This window comes from Perca flavescens, chromosome 21 (genome assembly GCF_004354835.1).
Source record: "Perca flavescens isolate YP-PL-M2 chromosome 21, PFLA_1.0, whole genome shotgun sequence".
Lineage (NCBI taxonomy): Eukaryota > Metazoa > Chordata > Actinopteri > Perciformes > Percidae > Perca > Perca flavescens.
In genome coordinates, this window is record NC_041351.1 from 15,468,618 (window position 1) to 15,491,324 (window position 22,707).

At 40.7% G+C, this 22,707-nt stretch overlaps 2 protein-coding genes across 3 annotated transcripts; one reads left to right on the plus strand and one right to left on the minus strand.

The window, feature by feature from the left end:
- Nucleotides 1-832: 832 nt before the first annotated feature.
- atp2a1l (ATPase sarcoplasmic/endoplasmic reticulum Ca2+ transporting 1, like) lies at nt 833-12,460 on the plus strand. Of its 2 annotated transcripts, XM_028568058.1 has the most exons (24): nt 1,004-1,121; nt 2,130-2,147; nt 2,490-2,572; nt 3,778-3,882; nt 4,739-4,877; nt 5,697-5,777; nt 5,872-5,957; nt 6,094-6,391; nt 6,498-6,664; nt 6,779-6,867; nt 6,966-7,068; nt 7,165-7,296; nt 7,494-7,610; nt 7,716-7,934; nt 8,033-8,144; nt 8,418-8,641; nt 8,750-8,970; nt 9,098-9,300; nt 9,399-9,484; nt 9,568-9,701; nt 9,806-9,923; nt 10,098-10,215; nt 10,464-10,509; nt 11,803-12,460. In XM_028568058.1, the coding sequence occupies exons 1-23, from the start codon at nt 1,004-1,006 to the stop codon at nt 10,466-10,468; spliced, it is 2,976 nt and encodes a 991-aa protein (XP_028423859.1). In that variant the 3' UTR covers nt 10,469-10,509; nt 11,803-12,460. The 2 variants fall into 2 exon arrangements, with proteins under 2 accessions (XP_028423858.1, XP_028423859.1); XM_028568057.1 differs by lacking the exons at nt 10,464-10,509; nt 11,803-12,460 and having other exon boundaries at nt 833-1,121; nt 10,098-10,223.
- sult1st6 (sulfotransferase family 1, cytosolic sulfotransferase 6) lies at nt 12,092-21,099 on the minus strand. Its single transcript, XM_028568059.1, has 7 exons — nt 20,359-21,099; nt 19,321-19,449; nt 17,452-17,549; nt 17,103-17,229; nt 14,091-14,185; nt 13,836-14,016; nt 12,092-12,805 (listed from the first exon to the last, which is right to left on the minus strand). The coding sequence occupies exons 1-7, from the start codon at nt 20,543-20,545 to the stop codon at nt 12,693-12,695; spliced, it is 930 nt and encodes a 309-aa protein (XP_028423860.1). The 5' UTR covers nt 20,546-21,099; the 3' UTR covers nt 12,092-12,692.
- Nucleotides 21,100-22,707: the final 1,608 nt, after the last annotated feature.

Consider the following 22,707-nt stretch of genomic DNA (forward strand, 5'->3'; position numbering starts at 1 on the left):
CCCTTTCTCATAAAAAAAATAAATAAAACTTGATCCTCCTGTATCTGCGGCTGGGGCTTTTCCTCTGCACAGCGATAGTGTGAGACGCTGGCTGTCCTCTTGGCATTCCTGTCCCACAGCGATCATTCCTCTACTACACACTCACTTTACTTGATAATTTCTATCTTACTTAACTAGATTTGTTTTCAGGTCTGGTGTCTCTGTTATGAGTTGCTCTGCAGAACTTTTGGTAAATGTACATGTTAATGACAGTAGGTGATGCACTTCTGTTGCATGATGTTCTTGTTTCTGGTTTGATCTTTGAACTTCCATGTGTCAATGTGCCTACATGTCTAACTCACATTTCCCATGTAAAAAGTTATTCCTCTACCATCTCCCATCTTCAGTCTCTCACTAGCTCTTTCTCTGGCTCAGCCACCTTCCTCAGCATAAACCAGTTGAGCAGTCACTCAATGCACCCCCACCCTTCTCCTCCCCTCTGGATGATCTCTTGTCTCACTCTCTCACCTTCTCCCTTCGTCTTATTCCACTGACCATGCATGTTCCAAAAACAGATCTCATTTTCATCCATGGTGTGACCCCCCTCACCCCCCCTCCCACACACACACACTCTCCCCCCAGCCCCTTCACCACCACTCTCCTGCATTACCTCCTTTCCAAATCCAAGCCTTGTCCTCAGTTCCTGTCCAAGTCCACCATCTCCCCTCCCCATTTCTCCACCTCGAGCCCCACCCACGCTCCCCCATCATGCCCTCCCATGCTGGAATTTGGGGGTGTGTGTCAGCGGGGTGTCCACCAATCCTGAGCCCTTTGGTGGTATATAACCCTGAATATGTATGCGGTTATTCGCTCTTTCTGTCAGTCCAGTACTCCTGAATTGAAGGGTGCCACACTTCTAGGTGACGGTGGTGGAACAAGGGTAAGAACTGCAGTGAACAACTAAGAAGTAAAAGAGCGCGGAGAGGCACGGTTAGACGGGCAATCACTTGTCTATCCAGAAAGGATGGAGAACGCACACATGAAGTTGCCGGCTGAATGCCTGGCTTACTTCGGGGTGAATGAAAACAGCGGTCTCACCCCCGACCAGTTCAAGAAGAACCTGGAGAAATACGGCCACAACGGTGAGAGTGTGGGCATCAGGGATGGGGTGGGAGGCCTACTGAAAGAAGAAAGATTCACAAAGTATCTGTTTGGCACCTAGGCCACATTGATAAACTTGTCATTTTACAGTTAAAGAAAGATCTGAGTGTTTGCATTCAAAATATTCTACAAAGTTTCTGGAGGCGTTTTCCTGAGTCAACACCAGTGGAGTTAACTAAGAGATACTTGTTGAGTCGGGCTGGGATGAGATTTTGCATGTGATGCTGTTTTAGAGAAGAGTTGCAACAGCTGGTAGAAATGCAGAGACATTGAGAAGCAGAGACTTTGAGGGCTTTGAAGAGCTATTTAAAGATAGCCAAAGAAGATGGCTGGAGAGCGAGAGAGACAGGTGATGGCTCAAGAAGCTTCCTGGGTGATATATGGGGCTGGCGTTAACAGAAGAGATGGATAATTTTAGGCCGGGTAGAAAGGGGAGGTCCTTAGATGGCTCATGGCTGAATGATCGGTAATATGATGCTAATCAATAACCAGTGGAAAGGCAAAATAGACAGTAAAGACTCTGTAATACAGAGTTATATTCAAAAGTGTTATTGTTTTCCCAGTGATGTTTCTGTTGCCTTTGAACACTTTAGTGAGCTGTCACTAAACCAAATGTTTTATTTTGTTTACAAATTGAGGAACTGATGTGGTGTACAGCCACTGCAGTCAGGTTTTCTTCGGCCTAGGTTAGATGTCAAAGATGATTTAATATCAAATACAGTACAATGGCTTTATAATTGCAGGCATCCATACAGTGCTCAAAGTCTTTAGGTATAAAGAAACAGGGATTTTTTAAAAGGTGAATGTTAGGATGTTTGAGAAACCAAAGATCTTGAAGTATAACTTTAAGTTTTGTTAAAAATGTGTCTTGATGAACGCCATGTTTCTTTTCTGAATATTCATTTTAACCAACGCATTTTTTTTCTGTTGTTCTGTCTCTCCACAAACTTTTTCCTCCTTCCTTCTCCCACCTTTGTGTCCAACTCCAGAGCTGCCCGCTGAGGAGGGTAAGTGATTGTCCAGCCACGTTTACAAAACATGTAAATCTGAACTTCCCCATAATAATACATGCAGGCAGCACTTTGGGATTCCCACTTGCTAATGACATTGTACTGGCAATGTATAATACATTTTGACCATCATATTTATCAACAAAGATCTGAAATCTAAATTTTCCCCATGAGGGATAAATAAAATATACCTTCTTTCTTCTTCTAAATCCATACTCCATATACTCTCAATACTTCCCTTTGCACCGAAATGCACTTTCCCTTGCTTATTTCAGTAATTACATTTATATTTTGTCATAATTATCCATTTATTTCTGTTCATTTTTTTGTCTCACTCAGGAAAGAGCATCTGGGAGCTGATCAGTGAGCAGTTTGAGGACTTGCTCGTCAGGATCCTGCTGCTGGCTGCCTGCATCTCCTTTGTAAGTAAACAAGTGTTTTTTGTAGTCATGTCAGTAATTCTAAACTCAGGTTTAGAGGCTAAAAATAGCTTATTCCTATCACGTTCATTTCAAACTCAAGTAACAGCAGTAGGATTTGTAGTAAACATAATAGTAGCAACAAATTCCACGAGACACTGACACCACGTGGGATCAGACACTTTACTCAACTTTTATCTATGAATGAACAGGTGCATACTTTTACAATTCTCATTAACAAGAAAACACTCTACACTCTTCAGAATGTGTTTTTTCACATTTACATTTTTGGCACAATAATCTCTGGGCCTCTTTTACATTCTTGATAACAGCCCATTATAATGCATTTAACGTTATAACCCCATCACACAAACTCTTCCAGTAAACAAGCATGCTGCACTTGATCATTTCTGTCTGGTCACTTTGTCCAGATAACTTCTTATCCCCCTCCACCCCTCCATGTATTTTTGAGGATGACAACTTGAGAGGAGGGAGACAGATTGCAAGGGCTTGTAGGAGGTGTATTAATTCCTATGCCCAACTTTCACCCCTTCGGCCAGCTGTCAGGATGGCCTTAGAAGGCGAATATTGAGGAGCCAGTGAGAGATGGGGGTCAGGGAAGTATAGGGGGGCTGAGGGTTATGGGTTTATTTTAAGAAAGCCCCAAGCTGAGGAGAGAAACTGAATCCTTCGGGAAAGGTCAGGCCTGAAGGAAGGAACGAAGGGCCTCCACAGAGAGAGGGTTGAAGTCAAAAGGACCAAGGAGTTATGGGACATTGAGATCAAATTAATAACAATTATGTAATCATATTATGACAGAAATGTATTATTATAATAGCAGGCATTGGATACACTGGAAAGGAAAGGAAGGGAATACACAATTTCAAAGTAAATTATTGAAAATGGCCTGTATAATTAAGCTTTTTCACATTGTTGCATGTAATTGTATACTATATATGCTATGTGAAACAAAACTATAAATGCCCATTGAAAGCCTTCACAATCATTGAAAATATACCCTCTTATTATTACGACTTTACACAATATATATAAGGTTATAAAGCTCAGAGGAATCTATTCATTCAAATGTTTAGAGGTACAGACACACTTGCATGCTGTTTCTCAGGAGCAGTATGGCCCACTGTCACTGTTGTCTCCACTTCTGTGCTCAGAAACAAACACTGATTTGCTTACCACTCTGACCTCAGGTGCTGGCCTGGTTTGAGGAAGGTGAAGAGACCGTCACTGCCTTTGTGGAACCCTTCGTCATCCTTCTTATCCTCATCGCTAACGCCATTGTTGGAGTTTGGCAGGTCAGTGACGAGGCCCAGCGTGTTGAGCAATAAGACATATAAATTGCAATGATGGCAGAAAGTAAACAGGCTCCAGTTACTGCCATGTTTTCTACCCAGACGTGGTTGCTTAACTGGAAACTGGAGTTGGTGTTACAACATAGTGTAAATCCTAAATAAACAATATTATTCACTCTAACTTCAAATTAAGAAGATACATATGATATAATCACCAGATAGGAGATGGATGATTCACATTATGCAAGTCATGCTCTTCTGCATGCTATTAAGTAATTGACACTGCTGTCAGGCATCAGTCGCTGCGGAATATTGTTGTCATCACATCCACGCCAAATGTCAAAATCAGCTGCTTTGTTCCTGTTTTTCTCATTGAAAACAGAACTGACTTTGGCAACCTGCTATTAGAAGATTTTGTCATTTTAAATTTAATCTCTGAACCCAGCGTGTACTTTCATGCTGCAGACTCCCTCTGTTAGATTATGTATGTAAACATAGATCTATGGACCCACACAATAGTTGGTATTTATTTGGAGAAAAAAACAGACAAGAAAACCTACAATACATGGTAACTTAAAATGGAATGGCAAAGATCGGATCATAGATTTGACCTACTCATGTGTCATAAGTAGGTTGTGTATCAGTGTGTAATTGCTTTTGACTCAAAGCCTACTAGAGGCCAGATCCAGACCAAGGACAACAGGAGTATGGATTACATTTAGGCAAGGATAAACAGGTGTATTGACATCAGTTTAATGATAATTGTTAGAGTGTGGCTCAAAATTGTGAATGTGTATTTCAGTTTTTATTTTAGCTGACCCCCCTTTACTTATTTGACTTTTTTCTGTGTGTGCCACAGGAGCGTAATGCTGAAGATGCCATTGAGGCTCTCAAGGAGTATGAGCCTGAGATGGGCAAGGTTTACCGTTCTGACAGAAAGAGTGTGCAGATGATCAAGGCCAGGGAAATTGTCCCCGGAGACATTGTGGAGGTGTCTGGTAAGAAATGTCAAGATCGTTCATCATTTTTAAAGGCGGAAGCCAATCTGTCAGCCTGATCTGTAAACGTTCATGTCAGGGGAATAATATCCCCTGTCACAGTCTATTTTGTCAAAACATCTTCACTGAGAAAAGATAGAACAAAAATCCAGTGAGTTGCTTTCATTTCTGTTAAGGAAAAGGATGACAGACACAAATTCAGGTTATATGTGTCTGGAAAAGGCTGATGGCAAAGCCTTGTGTCTTTTTAAGGCAATGTGAGTAACACTGCTGTGAAACATGCTGACTGGAGGAAAGCAAAATCACAATTATAAATACCCTCTCTAGCACCTGCCACACCTCTTCTCCCCTCGCTGCCATTGCCCACTTCTGTTCATTTGTCAGTGTACACCTGTTGCTTCTCTAGCTGGCTGCGCCCCCCCCCCAACCCACACACACACACACACACACACACACGTGTGGTTCATTCCCATTATGTGTCAGTTTTGAATCTGTCTCATTTCAAAATCTGTGGATTAAGTATAGAAAGTTACTCTGAGCATTTGGGTCTAAATTTAGAATAACTTTTGCCAAGACTTTGGATATTTGTTTAATTATTTTTCAGTTATGGATGTCATTATGGATGACATAAATTGTGCTACTTACAACTATTACAGTCACTTGAATGTTATTGCAAATGTAATTTACAAGTATACACAGTCACATAACTTGCATTTATTTTATGTTTAATGTAAATAAGACCAGTATTAAGTAAGTACATTCTATTACAATTTAGTAGAAATATTTGAAAGAAAAAATTATTTTAATTATTTCCAACAGTTGGTGACAAAGTCCCCGCTGACATCAGGCTTGTTACCATCAAGTCCACCACCCTGCGTGTTGACCAGTCCATCCTTACTGGTAAGCTTTCAAGAAACCTTAAATCTGCAATGACATGTTTTTCTGTCCTAATGCCATTGGCAGTTTTGAGTAAATGTTCTGTTTTCTCTCTCAGGTGAGTCTGTCAGTGTGATCAAACACACTGACCCTGTCCCAGACCCAAGAGCTGTCAACCAGGACAAGAAGAACATGCTTTTCTCTGTAAGTGCCTTACAAACAATATTTTATCTTCCCTGTGTTTCAAGCTTTTTCCTGTTACTCCATATTTCATTTCCTTACCATTACCTGCTTTTTTTTTTTTTTTTTTTTTACCTTTCTCTGCTTTTCTCCTCTGTAGGGCACTAACATCGCTGCCGGAAAGGCCATCGGTGTTGCTGTGGCCACCGGAGTCTCCACTGAGATTGGTAAGATCCGTGACCAGATGGCTGCCACAGAGCAGGAGAAGACTCCTCTGCAGGCCAAGCTGGACGAGTTCGGCGAGCAGCTGTCCAAGGTTATCTCCCTGATCTGTGTTGCTGTCTGGGCCATCAACATTGGCCACTTCAATGACCCCGTCCACGGAGGCTCATGGATCCGTGGTGCCGTCTACTACTTCAAGATCGCTGTTGCTCTGGCTGTGGCTGCCATCCCTGAGGGTAGGGGAAGCACGTTATTTTAACCAGAAAGTGGCAGTCGGAGTTAATGTTTGTGTTCCTCCACCGCTTGTTTATCGTACTCACAGTTTCCACCAATGTCTCTCAGGTCTGCCCGCTGTCATCACCACCTGCCTAGCTCTTGGTACCCGCCGTATGGCCAAGAAGAACGCCATTGTCAGAAGCCTGCCCTCTGTGGAGACCCTGGGCTGCACCTCCGTCATCTGCTCTGACAAGACTGGTACCCTCACCACCAACCAAATGTGTGTGACCAAGGTGGGTGAAACTTTCTTTTACACTCTCAAAATGGAAATTGTATCGTGAACAGTTTGTCTAAAAAACTGGCCCGCACAATTAAAACTTTCGTTCTTCTTGTTTCCTTCGCCACAGATGTTCATCATTAAGAGTGCTGAAGGCGACAATGTTTCCCTTGATGCTTTTGATATCTCTGGCTCCAAGTACACCCCCGAGGGCGAGGTGTAAGTTGGTTTTCATCATTCAAATCCAGTATCAGGCATACAGTAAAGTGGACATAAACCGTCTCTCATGTATTTCTAATCCTCTCTTTGTCTTTTAGTTCCCAGGGAGGTTCCAAGACCAACTGCAGCACATACGACGGCCTTGTTGAGATGGCTACCATCTGCGCCCTTTGCAACGACTCCTCTCTGGACTACAATGAGGTAAAGTCCTAAAGTCAATCAGTGTCTTTGCTACGCTGAAACCTCATGACCTTCCACAGTTCAACCAATTCTTTGCATCTCTCTCCCTTTATCCAGTCCAAGAAGATCTATGAGAAGGTTGGTGAGGCTACTGAGACTGCCCTGTCCTGCCTGGTTGAGAAGATGAACGTGTTCAACAGCAACGTGAAGAGCCTGTCCAGGATTGAGAGAGCCAATGCCTGCTGCACAGTAAGTTTCCTCCAGCCAATTGCTACATGTTGAGGATAATCCATATTTATATTGTTGATACAGCTAATTGCAAACCACTGGAAACGATTAGTAAATTGGATCAGTCCTACTTGTTCCAAAGAATTACAGTTTTTAATCAAAGCCAACCTGTGGCGAGGTGACTGCTTATCTAATTCAAAAACCCTTGTATCCAACAGGTGATCAAGCAGCTCATGAAGAAGAACGTTACCCTGGAGTTCTCCCGTGACAGGAAGTCTATGTCCGTGTACTGCACTCCCACTAAGGGTGATGGTGGTGCCAAGATGTTTGTGAAGGCAGGTTGCTTCTGTTTTCCTTCTCTCAGCCTTTGGTCAAACACCTGCACTTTAAAGGTGCAGCATTCAACATAACACAAAATAATCACCCTGTTATCTCCACAGGGTGCCCCTGAGGGTGTGATTGACAGATGCGCATATGTGCGTGTTGGCACCACCCGCGTACCCCTGACCAACGCCATCAAAGAAAAGATCATGGCTGTTATCAAGGAATGGGGTTGCGGCCGCGACACCCTGCGTTGCCTGGCCCTGGCCACCCGTGACAACCCACTGAAGATGGAGGAGATGGCCCTCGAGGACTCAACCAAGTTTGTCAATTACGAGGTGAGAATTAAACACCTTGATATTGAGATGTGTGGATGCAACTGTAACTACATGTGAAAACATAGATCGAATGACTCCATTCCCACTTCTCTCCTCAGACTGACCTGACCTTTGTTGGCTGCGTGGGTATGCTGGATCCCCCTCGTAAGGAGGTCTGTGGCTCCATTGAGCTGTGCAGAGCTGCTGGAATCCGTGTCATTATGATCACTGGTTAGTATTATGGGTGGGAGGAATTATCAGTACCGAATGTGCTGTGATGTATGTCTCTTGTAAAACATTATCATATAACTTGTGTATTTACCATGGATTTTAGGAGTGAGTGCTTTTTAAAAAATTTAAAACCAGGAAAAGACAACACTTGCTGTATGTGATATTACGATATAAATAATCTAAGGCGATATCAAGTCTCATATCACGATATCGATATAATGTTGATATATTGACCAGTCCTACTCTCCACCAAACTTCTCCTCCATATTTCAGGTGACAACAAGGGAACCGCTATTGCTATCTGCCGTCGCATTGGCATCTTCACAGAGGACGAGAATGTTGACGATAAGGCCTACACCGGACGTGAGTTTGACGATCTGCCCCTTGATGAACAGGCTGTGGCTGTAACCAGGGCTTGCTGCTTCGCCCGTGTGGAGCCATCCCATAAGTCCAAGATTGTGGAGTTCCTGCAGGGTCACGATGATATTACTGCTATGGTAAGAGCTCAGCAGCATACACGTTTTCACAGTAAGTCTGTTAATTTGTCTGTACATGTGTGTAGATTGAGAGTAGGTTAACTTACTCGTCCTCTCCTCCCACCCCAGACCGGTGATGGTGTGAACGATGCCCCCGCCCTGAAGAAGGCCGAGATCGGCATCGCCATGGGCTCTGGCACTGCCGTTGCCAAGTCTGCCTCTGAGATGGTCCTGGCTGACGACAACTTCGCTTCCATTGTGGCTGCTGTTGAGGAGGGCAGAGCTATCTACAACAACATGAAGCAGTTCATCCGCTACCTCATCTCCTCCAACGTTGGTGAGGTCGTCTGGTGAGTTACTTACGTAACATGCACTCCGACCCACACCTAAACGCCGCATTTCAGCCATCTTTCTCTCTGTCTTTGGCTAACCTCGGCCTTCCCTTTTGTTCTATTATTTACTTTTTCACTCTCTTAGTATCTTCCTGACTGCCGCTCTGGGTCTGCCCGAGGCCCTGATCCCCGTCCAGCTGCTGTGGGTCAACCTGGTTACTGACGGTCTGCCCGCCACTGCTCTTGGCTTCAACCCCCCTGACCTGGACATCATGGGCAGGCCCCCACGTTCCGCCAAGGAGCCCCTGATCTCTGGCTGGCTGTTCTTCAGATATATGGCTATTGGTGGTAAGTAGGACTTTGGACATTATTAGATATTTGGATATTGTTTAAATGCGGGGAAAAAAAACATTGCCCACACTGACACTGTTATCTTTTACTAACAGGATACGTCGGTTGTGCCACTGTTGGTGGTGCTGCCTATTGGTTCCTCTATGATGTATCTGGCCCCGGTGTCAGCTACTACCAGCTGGTAAGTAATTGTGTCCCTTCCATGTTGTCTTTCACACACACTCACATGCAGACACTTAATAACCTAGCCTCTCCGCTGTACAGTCCCACTTCATGCAGTGCCACGGTGAAAATGAGGACTTCGTCGGCATCGACTGTGAGATCTTTGAGGCTTGCACTCCCATGACCATGGCCCTGTCTGTGCTTGTCACCATTGAGATGGCCAACGCTCTCAACAGGTAATACTTCATGTGTGATGATGATACATTTGATGATGACTCCAGTGGTTTCTTCGGGTAACACAGACATTTATTCCCATAATTCCTTTTTTTTCTTTTTCAAGCTTGTCTGAGAACCAATCTCTGATTCGCATGCCCCCATGGAGCAACTTCTGGCTGCTCTCCGCCATGACCCTCTCCATGTCCCTGCACTTCATGATCATCTATGTTGACCCTCTGCCCGTAAGTCAGCTACCAGTGCTCCCTACAGATTGATTTAAGAGTTAGATGTGTAAATCTCCCAGTTTTAGGAATTATATTGAAATATTATCCTCTGTGACATGTAGTTTTTGTTGCAGTTGCTCTCCACTGTAGTTTCCCAGCACTTCTGACTCCCACTCTTTTGCCCCCCCCCAGATGGTCTTCAAGTTGAACCATCTGAACCTAGACCAGTGGATGGTGGTCCTGAAGCTTTCCTTCCCCGTCATCCTCATTGATGAGGTGTTGAAGTTTGTGGCCCGCAACTACATTGAGTGTAAGTAGCCTCATATTTTTGCACATTCACTCTAACATGTAAACAATATATACCCTGTTTCCTAAAATAACAGTTATGATCTCTTATAAGAAGCTTGAATCATCTTTTTTTTGTTATTTATTCATTAATATTTTAACTAAGTGTAATTATTCTTAATCCTGTACTGTCATCTCATTTCATCTCTTCATCATAAATTCAATCCTATTACTCCCTCATCATTAACTCACTTAACCCTTGTTGATTTCCAGACTAAATTCAGTCAACCTACCACCATTAGCCTGTAACTAAAGCCAGGTATTCCACAACTCGAACTGCTCGTTTTCACTGTGTATCTGTTGTTTGGGCGCATGTTGGTGTATGTTTTGTTTTGTTGCGTATGTTGCTGCTCTTATGCAAAACTAGTCCTCAGTGGTGTCTACTTCATAGAATATCACACTCCTGTTGATGTGGAACTCTGTCTTCTCCCTACTACTTAATGACGTAAATGAAAAATTAATATCTGTCACAAATTGACAAGGTGACACAATGACTAATGACTGAGTCATGGTGCTGCTTTCTGTATCTGATGTCCTCCTGAGAGCTCTGTGTTTATACCGGCTCATGAGATGCCCAGTTAATCACCTCTAAGTGTCTTCTGTCGGTGTCAGCAGTACAACGTGTTTTTTGGGTTGTTTCTGTCTGTTGGTAAGAGGGTATACCAATTTTGTTAAAACAAAACAAAAAAAGCATGATATTCACACAAAAGCCTTCGACAACACTTTATTTTAACCCTCCTAATTAAGATTTCTAAGCAGAATATAAACATAGAAAACACTTGTTTATAACACAATAGTTGTCAGTTCTTTTAAAATGTTTATTGATTATCAACAGATTTAACTCTTAACAGGATGCTGGGATATTTGATTTGATTGGATTTATTGGGATCTCCATTAGCTTGGGCCATAGCCACAGCTATTCTTCCTGGAGTCCACCCACAAATTGTGCATCTATACATTGCCGTGTATAATTACATTAAAAACAACCACCAAACAAAACAACATTCAATACATCACAGAAAGAAAAACAACCAAAATAATATAAGTATATAAGCAGATAATACACAGTTGTTATTAAATAAAATATGTCTTTCTCGTGTTTCTTAATCAACACTAAAAATGCTCTTATATCTGCTATAATGTGTTTAAACCATTTATTATATGTTTACATACTGCTTATAAATGGGGAAGGGGGTGTTGTGATAAAGTGTTACCAGACTTTTTCTGCAATATTATTAAATGGGATTGTCATGCTGTTCGTGCAAAATGACTTTTGCTCCACCAACTTAGTTGTCTTGCTGCTTTCATTAGATTTGATGTTAAACAAACAATTATTATGAAGTTGAAGGTTATTTCATACATTGCATCAGGTTTTCTTAGTAAGGTTAGTTCAATTTTGGGGGTGCTTTCTAACGCTGAAACTTAGTAATGATCATATGTTTGTTTGCCAAGATAGTTTAAGTGTTAATTTGTCAAAAGTGTTGTCATCTCAATTTTCACTGTTGTCCAAAAATCCTTTCCCTTCTCTGATGTATCCATTTCTCTTTACCAGGTACAGAAGCTAAATAACGATGTAGAAGAAGAGGATCGTAAGGGTTGGAGAGAAAGAGGCGGAGAAGAGAGAGAGGAAGTTCAGAACCAAAGAGGGGAGCCAACCAATAGAAGAGAGAGTGAAAACACAGGGAAAACTTAGAAGAAAAAAAAACAATAAAACATGTCAAAAAATTTACATAAACATAGCCTCTATATAAGGAAGGAGATTTGATTAAAATAAAGGGAAGTGTCCCTGTCAGAAAAGTATTCAAGTATTTAAGATTTTATTCTCAGAAATAAAGTATGTATTAAAGGTGATTTTTTTTTTGTTAAACTTGGATATTCTCAGCTGTTGTGTTTTTGTGTCCTCTGTCCATTTTCATATGATTGACTTTCCAGCTCATTACTTTTACTCTAGTCTTTGTTGCTCGTGTCTCGTGCAGCCTCCCTGCTTTGGCTGGGCTCTGTACAGTGTGGTGTAGGGTTGCAAATTGACTTCATATGGGCAGAAAAACCACATGCCTCCAGCTGCCAGTGCTCTCTATAGGCTTAATGCAATCAGCAGGCTGTTAGGAGGTCTCATGACATAAAATGGGCATGTCCACTCAGTCACAACACTTTTGGTCTTATATATTGTTTACGTGATAAGCTGCAATAAAGTGATGATTACAAACTCATGTACTTGTTTTGTGGAGTACATTTTTATTGATCCTTTAAACATAACATTTGGATGTATCTACACATAAAGAGGTGCAATGATTACAGTGTTCTACATAAAGGATTAAACTAATTTATTTGTATTCATTTTTGTTTTGGTATTTAGCTTGTGCCAAATTTCTGACAGTATAGTGCTGTACAGGTCAGTACACCGGTCTTTGGTTTGCAGAACTGCATCCGTTTGGAAATCCGTTAGATGAGGGTCCTGAATGGTATGTTGACTTCCTTCATTTGCTTTTCATAATCTTCATCAAACATCTTTGATTGCTCCGGTGTAAAATGGTTTCTCCAATCCCCTACTTCACCTGTAAAGAGAGAAAATGAGAATAAAAGAGAGAATACAACAACGTTAGATATATAAATGAAGTTCTTTAATTATTTCCCCTAAAAGCATCTATTGTTGAACATAGGGCTGCAACTATCGATTATTTTCCTTATTGATTAATCAAGTCACAAAGAACTTTTTTTTCTTGATGGATTGGTTTATGAAATACCAGAAAATAGTTCAAAATTCAATAGTCAAATTACTACGCTACAAAATAAAGAAAAACGGTGAAGCAATTAATAGTTAAAAAATTGTTTCAGATTCATTTTCTGCCTTTAGACTAATCATTTAATCGACTATTCATTTCAGCTATTTTGAACATAAAGTTATTAATAATATAATAAGTGTATTTGATATAGCACCTTTTACAAACAAAGTCACAAAGTGCTTCACATGATAAACATTTGTAAAAATACAGTAAGATCCAACAGAAAATAAGCAAGGAAAAAATAACTGAAAGACCAATGAAAATCATTTAAAAGATTAAAACCTAAAAGTTACAAACATGAGTCAAAAGCGAATTTAAACAAGTGCGTCTTCAGCTGCTTTTTAAAAGCTTCAACAGAGACTGCAGAACGTAAGACAGTAGGAAGGGCGTTCCACAGGTTTGGAGCCACCGCTTCAAAGGAACGGTCACCTTTAGTTTTTATTATAGTCTATAAAAAACAAAAAAACAAGCAAAGGCAAGAAATCCAGAAACCTCTAGGGAGCGCCACTATACTGTATAATGTGAAGTACAGGGAGAAGACAAAATATGACACAATGCAATAACAGAGTAGGGTGTCGTGTCTTTGTGAGGCTTACAGCATGCTGTTGATTTAACTGCATTACATTATAAGGTATTAATAGTAGTGAGAGAATGTGTTCATGATATTGTATTCACCCACTGCAGATCACTCACCCTAATTTTGAAACCTGGACCTTTGGAATTGGTACATGCCCTGCCCTGCTCATTTATTTTATTATTTTGATCAATATCTTGCTTCTGGACTAGGAGCAGATTGATGTACCTTTTCTCATGAAGGGGGAGATTGACTGATCAAAAACAGGAGCTGGGATGCAGGAGTAGTTGGCCATCGGGTTCTCTTTCATGTTCTTAAAGGACGTGAGCTCCACAATTCGGCTGATGACCTCATCAGAGACTGACAAGTCCAGGTACCTCATGATGCGCTCCACTTCACGCCGAGGATTCTGGGGATTAAATATGATGGTAAGAGTACATAACGACATGCTTTGGTAATACTGAGTCCATATGTTATCTGTACCTCTTTCATGTCCTCGTAGAAGAGGTAAAGGATATTCTTCTTCTCTCTCTCCATCCAGTAACCTTTCACATGGTCATACCAGGAGCCCCATGCCACTGTGGAAACAGAACTCATTGAGCATCTTTCATGGTAACATCACTCCCAGTCCAGTAAATAGCTTGTGTCAACTTTTTAAGGGTTTATACGTTGTATAGTTTTAATAATGTTAATAAATGTACTTATCTTTATAGTCATTGACTTTTGGGTTGCCTCTTTTATTCGTCAAGAAGACTCACCGATGAACAGTTAATCCACTTACCTTCTGGGACAGGGCTGTAGGGATCTGGACCAATGTTTTGACAACATGTTAATATTTATAAATGCTGGCTTGATGTGTTGCTGCAATAACCCTTACACATTTATAATTGCAGACGTCTTAGTTGGCTAATTCTGTGAAGATTCTCTGTAGGCTCAGGACAAACGGCAACTTTCACATACAAGTAGCGAAGCTGTCCATTGTTAAAATTACATTAAAATATAGATGAAATATGAAGTCATAATAAATCAATAAATGTTTTTTACAACAATTCCACAAGGTCTGCAGTTGCAAATGTTAATAAGTTGCTAATAAATAAATTTAGTTCCAGGTGTTGTGGAGCCCTTTTCCAGAAGGTAGTAAGTGGTCTAACGATAGTTACGTATTGTAACTCCAGATTCTATGAGTATAGGTGTAGCCCTCTAAGAGCTGTCGCTATTGGGTTTATCCCTTCGCACATACGCAGTTGTGAAGATTACTTTCGCAACCTTGTGCCCTGCACAGGGCCTCTTATACGTCCGCAGTTACTGTATATCACAATTGCGTGACCATAGAACTGCTCCTAACATCAGCATTTTTCTTCAGCCAAGGTTGGTGAAGCAGGTGGCCGGAATCTTAGAGGGCTACGCCTATACTCATAGAATCTGGAGTTACAATATGTAACTATTGTTCTATTTCGTATAGGCTTCGCCCTCTAAGAGCTGTCGCTATTGGGTTAAGGGCGAAGCTGATGTAGTCAAACCACCTGCAACACAAGGTCCACAAGCAGAACATAGTCTAAACCACTTGGGCGAAGTGCTTTAACAATTTCAGCACCGTGGACAGCTCCAGGCAGTTTATGTGGGGGAGGGGAGAAACTGGCCATGTCCCTCCCACCACCTGTGATTCGCACATGCCTCCCCAGCCGGTGAGGTGCCTGTGTACACTGTTACATGTGACGTCGCTCTGCCCAGGGGAACCCCGGATGAAAGGGTCCGGAAGTTTCCCCAATATGCCAGGTCCGACTGTGGGGAAGGAAGGATGGTCAGCATCCGCCACTTGTGGCGTATAGGGTCGAGGTGCATTCGACAGAACCATCTCTGAATCTTCCTCATGTGGAGGAGATCCAGAGGAACCACCACATGACTCGCAGAAATCACGCCCAGGAGATGCATCACAGACAGAGACGATACTGTTGTGTGTGGCGTGATGCGTGCCAGCAGAGAGCTCAGTGCGTTCAGCCTTGGCGTTGACAGTTTGGCTCTCATAGTGGTTGCGTCTATGTCCACGCCCAGATAAATTATTGTTTGTGAGGGGACCAGTGAGCTCTTTTGCCAGTTTATGGCAAAGCCCAGTGTCTGTAGGTACTATATGACCTCCATTGTGTGGAGTGCAGCCCTCTCTCTATGGAAGGAGCCATAATGATTAAATCGTCCAAATAAAAAAGGACTTTCATCCCTTTTCTGCGTAACGGCTGTAACGCTGTCTCCATGCATTTGGAAAACGTGCGGGGGGGCTAATGAGTAGCCGAATGGTAGCTGGTTGTACAGGAAAAGATCTCCCTGGAAGGAGAAGCACAGGAATTTCCTGTGTTTTGGGGACAATAGAGATGTGGAAGTACGCCTCTCTCAGATCCACAGAAGTGAACCATTCGTGGTCATACACATTCCAACACTCGTCCGATTATCAGCATGTGGAATGGGTGCTTCAAACTGGTTGAATTCAGACAGGTCGAGAAGGGTCTCAAATCTTTTCTGGTGTGAGAAAGTAACGGGAATAGAAACCATCGTTCTCTTCTCCTGGAGGGACGTGGGAAAAAGCATCCTTTGCCTGCAGCTCTGCCAGCTCTGACGTCACAGCAGCTATCTCCCCTGAGATGACAAGGTTGACTCCGTAATCCTCCGGCAAGAGAACCATCTTCGGGGGATTGAGTCCTGCAACTGTGATATACAGTAACTGCGGACGTAATAGAGATCCCGTGCAGGGCACAAGGGCGCGAAAAAAAATCTTCACGACTGTGCATGCGCGAAGGGATTAACCCAATAGCGACAGCTCTTAGAGGGCGATGCCTATATAAAATAGAACAGTCTATTGCAGCAATCCTCCTGATGAATTACAGAGCTAAAGTGATCTAAACAAGTATCATGCTGCAGCTGGCTAAACACCAGTTGAAGGGATTTTTTACAATCTGGCAACCCAAAAGATTTTCTTATTAATCTTGTATAACTGATCTGTAAAGCATTAGCCAATGATTTGCTATTAGTTACAATGTATAAACCATTGATAACATTGCCTCAATAGAGAGTGATTTGATATTTGATATTAACAGTTTAACATACTTCAAAACCTGACCATTTGAATCAAAATGCATCTGTGGCAGTACAGTTAGCAGTTGGTGTATTGCTGGCACCAAAGAAGAAATTAAGTATAAAAATACGCAGTTGAAATTCTTTTGGAACATTTTCTTCTATTTGGCATTACCTTCACTCTGCAGCCTTACAGGGTGCTGGTAATCCTGTCATGGCCATTGAGGCATACTATGTTTTTCATGGGGAAAAACAATGAGATAAGGAATTTATTCTTCTAAGGTGTCACCAACCACTTTTACACATTTAAATGTGTTACATAAGAAGAAAATACATAAGAACTTCTGGCTGCTGCAGATTGGTTGGAAGCTTTGTGCAAACGGGAACAACCAGTTTGACTAAAGGTAAAACAATGGGATTTAATCTACTTACACTCTCCTTGCATGAACTTAGGTATGTAGCCTTCCCAGGGTCCTGGGTCAGGCTGGGTCATATTCATACAATCAAAATGGTAGTAGCTCACCAGGTTGTCTTTAGCATTGCGTGCCACGTAGATAGCCTTTACACACATATAAAACATATAAAAATGGATATACAGCAAAAATGCAGGCAATGGGTAACCTATTTGTATGGCATTGTATTGTTAACCTCTCATCTCATTTATGAGCATTGTTATCAAAAACCTTTTACCCAGTCAACATGCATTTATTGTTTTAGTGTAAAGCAATAAAATTCACTGCAGGATTTTGCTCTCAGTTGAATCTGACAGTTTGAGCCTTACCTTGCACTTGTTTTCCCAAAATCCAGGAGGCACCAACTGAAAAGGAAGATGTGTTTTGATGATTCTTGGGGGATCCATTTCCTTCAGAAGATCAAGACCTGAAACAAAAGTTCAGGGGAAAGGATATGTGCATATTAAAGAGTTGAACAATTTGTTACATACTATCTCAGATGTCATGCTCTACTAATGTTACGTAAATTCATAAATAATAATAAAGTGTTCAAACAAAAGAGGACTTAGTGTAGGATTTTTTTCTGCAGCAACACTGTTGGTAAAGGAGGGTTGTTATATTTGTAGTGTAACAGTAGCAATTATTAATAATTAATGAATAACCAAACTAAACACATTCATTTGTACCGCAGATGAAGGAGGGTAATGGCACTCAACTTTAGCTATCAGAGACAATTAGTGTATCTTAAATAACAGCATTTAAACTTAACTTTAATCTGGACGCCACCCTCATATTAAATAAACAAGCAAAACTTAAATTAATCAATTGAACCTCGTAATCTCAGGGCTGCCACGGGTGTTTGTTTCCTCTGTGTGACTAAATGATTTTTTTCCACACAAACCATGAAACAAAATACTTTATAAATGAGGATTTATTGAACTTACAACTACAGACTAACTACTAAAGAGACTAAACACCTCCTATCAAGTTAAAGTGGTCATCAGCCCTTTGTCCACTGTGACTTGGTCAATCCCACCAGTAGGTCCTCAGACCCAAAGAGACCTAAAACAAGCAAGAGAGCATCCTTTGCTCCTTCCTTACAATGTACGCTAGGGGTGGGAAAAATAATCAAGTGCATCGCGATTCTCTCTAGAACGATTCGATGCTCGATTCAGATAAGTTATTAATCAGAAAAAAGATATATATATATATATTATATATTTTATTTATTTATTTATTTTAAATGTGTTGATTTTTATTTAAAAGTTACTGTCTCCAGACAAGTACAAATCAGAAAACGGATAATGGACAACAACTTAGAGTTTAGGCAAGAGTGCAGGAGAAAAACACACAAAAATGGCCAAAAGGAAAAAAAAATTTAATTTTGTTTATATACATCAATCTAATAAGACATACATAAAATAATTAGGCAAAACACGTATAAGCTGTTCATCTACTTTATCACATTACATCTGACCAGCTCATGTTTCATGTTCTAAGAAGCCAATTATCCACCTTTAAACATGACTGAGCCTCTGACTTGGAAGATTACTGGGAGAGAAGGTGACTTTCACAAGCATGTTTAAGGCTTAAGCATGGAATGACTACAAAATAAAAACCTCAGTAGACAAAACATTTCATTAAAACTTGTGTGTGACAAATATATGTCAAAGTCTAAGCTTTGTCTAGCTGATTTGTCTAGGAAGTGATTAGCAAATTGAGTAGCAAACTCAGATTTATATGTATATTTTTAAAAAGTCACGCATGGAAATGTACATTAAATAATTGTTGCATCAATAATCGGTTTAGAATCGTATCGTTGGCCTCTGAATCGGAATCAAACCGAATCGTGAGGTGCCAAGAGATTCCAACCCCTAATGTACGCTATTCTACATTGAGAAGTCTTGTGCTGACCATGTGATCACATTACATCAGATGCTGTTCTGAGGAACTATACACAATGCATTCTATGCCTATGCCTTATTATGACCCAGATTAAGACGGAAGAAACATTCCTCCAGGAATTGGATTTGTAAGGTCCGACATGGCACAGTCAGAACTAGTTGGAGGATGTATTTGGTAATAATATCTTATGTTTTAACAAAAACTTGTGGTAACAAAGTGCACTTGAAGACAGATTTAATTAAAACTGGTAAATACAATCAGACACATACAAACATAACCACCTAAATACACACCTGAGGGTATGGGTGGCGGGGAGAAGATCTCTAGGAAAGGACTGCGGACAGGTGTTGGGGCTCGTTTGCAGGCCTCGGCATCTCCGTTGTGAAAAAGAAGGTCAACTATCTCCTGGGTCCATGTGGTCCCTTATGTACCAAAAACACAAATTAACACTGACATGGTCGTGTACCCACACCAAAATAACCAAAACATTTACTCAAGTCCTAGAATTGTATCTTTTTTCACCTATGTGACACTGTTACACATTGAATAAAGGACAAACTTGAGAATTTAGGGAATTTGGTCCCCTTTATCAATTTTAATGTTAGCCCTCACTCTTCAAGAGGATTGGTCTAGAGCTTTACTTGAATTTGTGTAGTTTATGTACTTTTTCATTGATTTTCTGTTTGTTTTGTCAGTTTCATTATCCTGTTCTGTGATCTATTGTACTAGCCTTATTTCAGTGTTATACGTTGTAAGATCCTTTACTTAAGTAAAAGTAACAATGCACTGTGAAAATACTCCATTGCTAGTTAAAGTCATTGAAATATAAAAAAAAACTACTTTACAAACGAAGTAGCCAACAAACGTAGGCTATAAAAAGTAAAGTTACTCATAATCCAGAAAAAAATGTCTCATGTGAGTGTTTTCAAATATATATTATTATTATTTGCATTTTAGTGTTATTTGTTAAGAAGGAGCTAATTCTAACTATTTTAGTATACATAACAATGCATCATATTGTATAAGATTATGGTATGTTTTGTATGCAAACTCTTAATCTCAAAAGGTAACTAAACTGTCAAATAAATGTAGTGGAGTACAAAGACAATATGTTCCTATGATATATGGATGAGAGGGAGTTTAAAGTAGCAGACAATGAAAAGGAATAGACCTACTCAAGGTTGCACTAGTAGGTTACAAAGTCACATTTCACCACTGGCACCAACTATGTGAACACTAACAGAACTTCAATAAAAATGCAAATGACAACAACAACAAAAAAGTCCCGTCCAAAACTGATTACCTACTTAGACCTAAAATAGTAGGCCTACCTGCTTTGGGGTAAGTGGCGATGAGGAGGTCTGAGGGCTCCGGACGGAAAGCCCAGATGGAGTCCCAGTTTTGGGCGATGAGGCTCATGAGAGGAATTCCTCTGACTGGGATGAGAGGGAAGCGAGATACGGACGCGTACGCCTTCTTAATGGCTTCACTGTAGGACAATTTTTCTTCCTCCGACATGACTGATACTGTCAAAAGTTTAGTCGAGGAAAACAAAAACCAGACGCCAAAGTGTGACCGTAAAATGGCTCAGGCGAGGCCAGTAGCCTACGTGTTTCTTCCTGAGCTCGTGTCTTCAGCAGCTCCTCTTTCAGCTGGCTTTTGGTCCTTTTGTCAAACGTGCACACTTGATTTGATTTGTACACCGTTAGCTGTCTCCAAATCTCTTCCTGCTTGATCACTGTTTACTCATTCTCGTGACTTGTTATATCTTCATTATCTCTCTTATCTGCTGGAAATAATCGGTTTCGTCTCCTCTTGATTTCTCCTATTGATTTCTTCTGCTTTTCAGCCTAAATCCTCTCAAACATCTGAAAAACAATCCCTCCTGAACTCCCAGCTGAAGCCGAAATGCTCCAGTCACTGTAAAATGTTTCTTTTCACCCTCTTTCTATCTTTGTAATCTGGCTGTCTGAGTGCTTGTGCCAGGTTCTTCTCTGTCTGTGATCACTGGAACTTTCAGACCTACACTAAAGTGCTCTTATGTAACATTCCCAGTTACGTATGAATTCCACTTTTGCTCACAATACTATCCGAACTGCTTGCTATGTAATTTGAGGAAAGGACAAGGGAGGGTCTTAAGAGAGCCCGACACACCACATGGAAGCAAACCATAAAAGAGTAACGATTTATTGGATCTGAGAGCAGTTAACTGGTAACACAGGTTGCTGGTGCACAGATGTACATCTATTAATGTTAGCCTAACTAATGCACTGATGGACCCAGCAGCACCTGAAAGTGCCAGATATGGCTTGAAGCATTTTAGTCATCATCAGTGCTCTGAGTAGACCATCTTCCATGAAATATCTCTTTTCAGTTCAGTTTAATGTCCAATTCATACATTTATATTTTCATAACAATAATTAATATATTGTTATTCTCTCTCTCTCTCTCTCTCTCTCTCTCTCTCTCTCTCTCTCTCTCTCTCTCTCTCTCTCTCTCTCTGTCTGTTTGTATACATACATATTTCCGGCCAATAGATTTTGAGATATTACAAAGAAGCCAAAACTCTGTTGGTGCTTGAGGGACAAAGTGGACCGACATGGCAATCATAAACCCACCTGCTAGTGGTGCAATACATGCAGCTGACCAAAAATTAACAATCAAAATGTTGACCCTCTCTCAGCTGAAACCCACCTTTGAACCCAAAGTTTTACAGTGAAAAAAACAAACAGTGGCAGTAAAAGATAGCTTGCCAAAGGTCTGCTCTTCTTAAGCTTTAATAAGCTTGCAAAGTAGAAACATTTTACATGTGTAGATATGTAGCTGGACAGTTAGCTGGACATGAATTGGTTTGTGCCCAGAGTGTTTATATACACATTCCAGGATTTCCACACTCCATATCCTGCTGAAGGTAAAAAATAATATTTTCACAGAAAATAAGCTAAGCGCGATAGTTGCCTGAAGCAATTAAACATTTTGAAATCTGTCTTTTAAAGTGCAGACACATTAGAATAAAAGTAAAGTTTAAACCAATCTGAAGCTTAAATATTGAGCTAAGTAAAATGAGAGTTAAAGGTCCCATATCATGCTCATTTTTAGGTTCATACTTTTTTATTAATAAGGAAAAAAATTCCACTAATTAACCCTGACAAAAGCACACCTGTGAAGTGAAAACCATTTCAGGTGACTACCTCATGAAGCTCATTGAGAGAACACCAAGGGTTTGCAGAGTTATCAAAAAAAGCAAAGGGTGGCTACTTTGAGGAATCTAAAATATAAGACATGTTTTCAGTTATTTCACACTTTTTTGTTAAGTACATAATTCCATATGTGTTCATTCATAGTTTTGATGCCTTCAATGAGAATCTACAATGTAAATAGTCATGAAAATAAAAAAAACACATTGAATGAGAAGGTGTGTCCAAACTTTTGGCCTGTACTGTATGTTCTATTGTGTTATTACGATCTAGGTAGAAGGTCACAGTGATGCAAAGAGGCCCTATGCATGCGAAGGTTGTATCTGATCCAGATGTTTAAGTTCTGTGAATAACAAGTTAGAGGCCCTGAGTGATTAGATATCCAGGGTTGTCATGTATTCTGAAAGCTTATATCTGAATAACAACTTATGTAATGTTCACCTATGACCTTTGAAGGGGGCCTACAGGATACTTGAGTCTACC

Excerpts from the sequence above, each read along its gene's own strand:
- atp2a1l (XM_028568057.1), top strand. The coding sequence starts at position 1,004 with ATGGAGAACGCACACATGAAGTTGCCGGCTGAATGCCTGGCTTACTTC. Across the intron at positions 7,069-7,164 it reads CCTCTCTGGACTACAATGAG|TCCAAGAAGATCTATGAGAA; the intron begins GTAAAGTCCTAA and ends CCCTTTATCCAG. Across the intron at positions 8,145-8,417 it reads CCGTGTCATTATGATCACTG|GTGACAACAAGGGAACCGCT; the intron begins GTTAGTATTATG and ends TCCATATTTCAG.
- sult1st6 (XM_028568059.1), bottom strand. The coding sequence starts at position 20,545 with ATGTCGGAGGAAGAAAAATTGTCCTACAGTGAAGCCATTAAGAAGGCG. Across the intron at positions 17,550-19,320 it reads CCCGCCACCCATACCCTCAG|GTCTTGATCTTCTGAAGGAA; the intron begins GTGTGTATTTAG and ends CTTTTGTTTCAG. Across the intron at positions 14,186-17,102 it reads TAAGTTCATGCAAGGAGAGT|TGGCATGGGGCTCCTGGTAT; the intron begins GTAAGTAGATTA and ends CTGTTTCCACAG.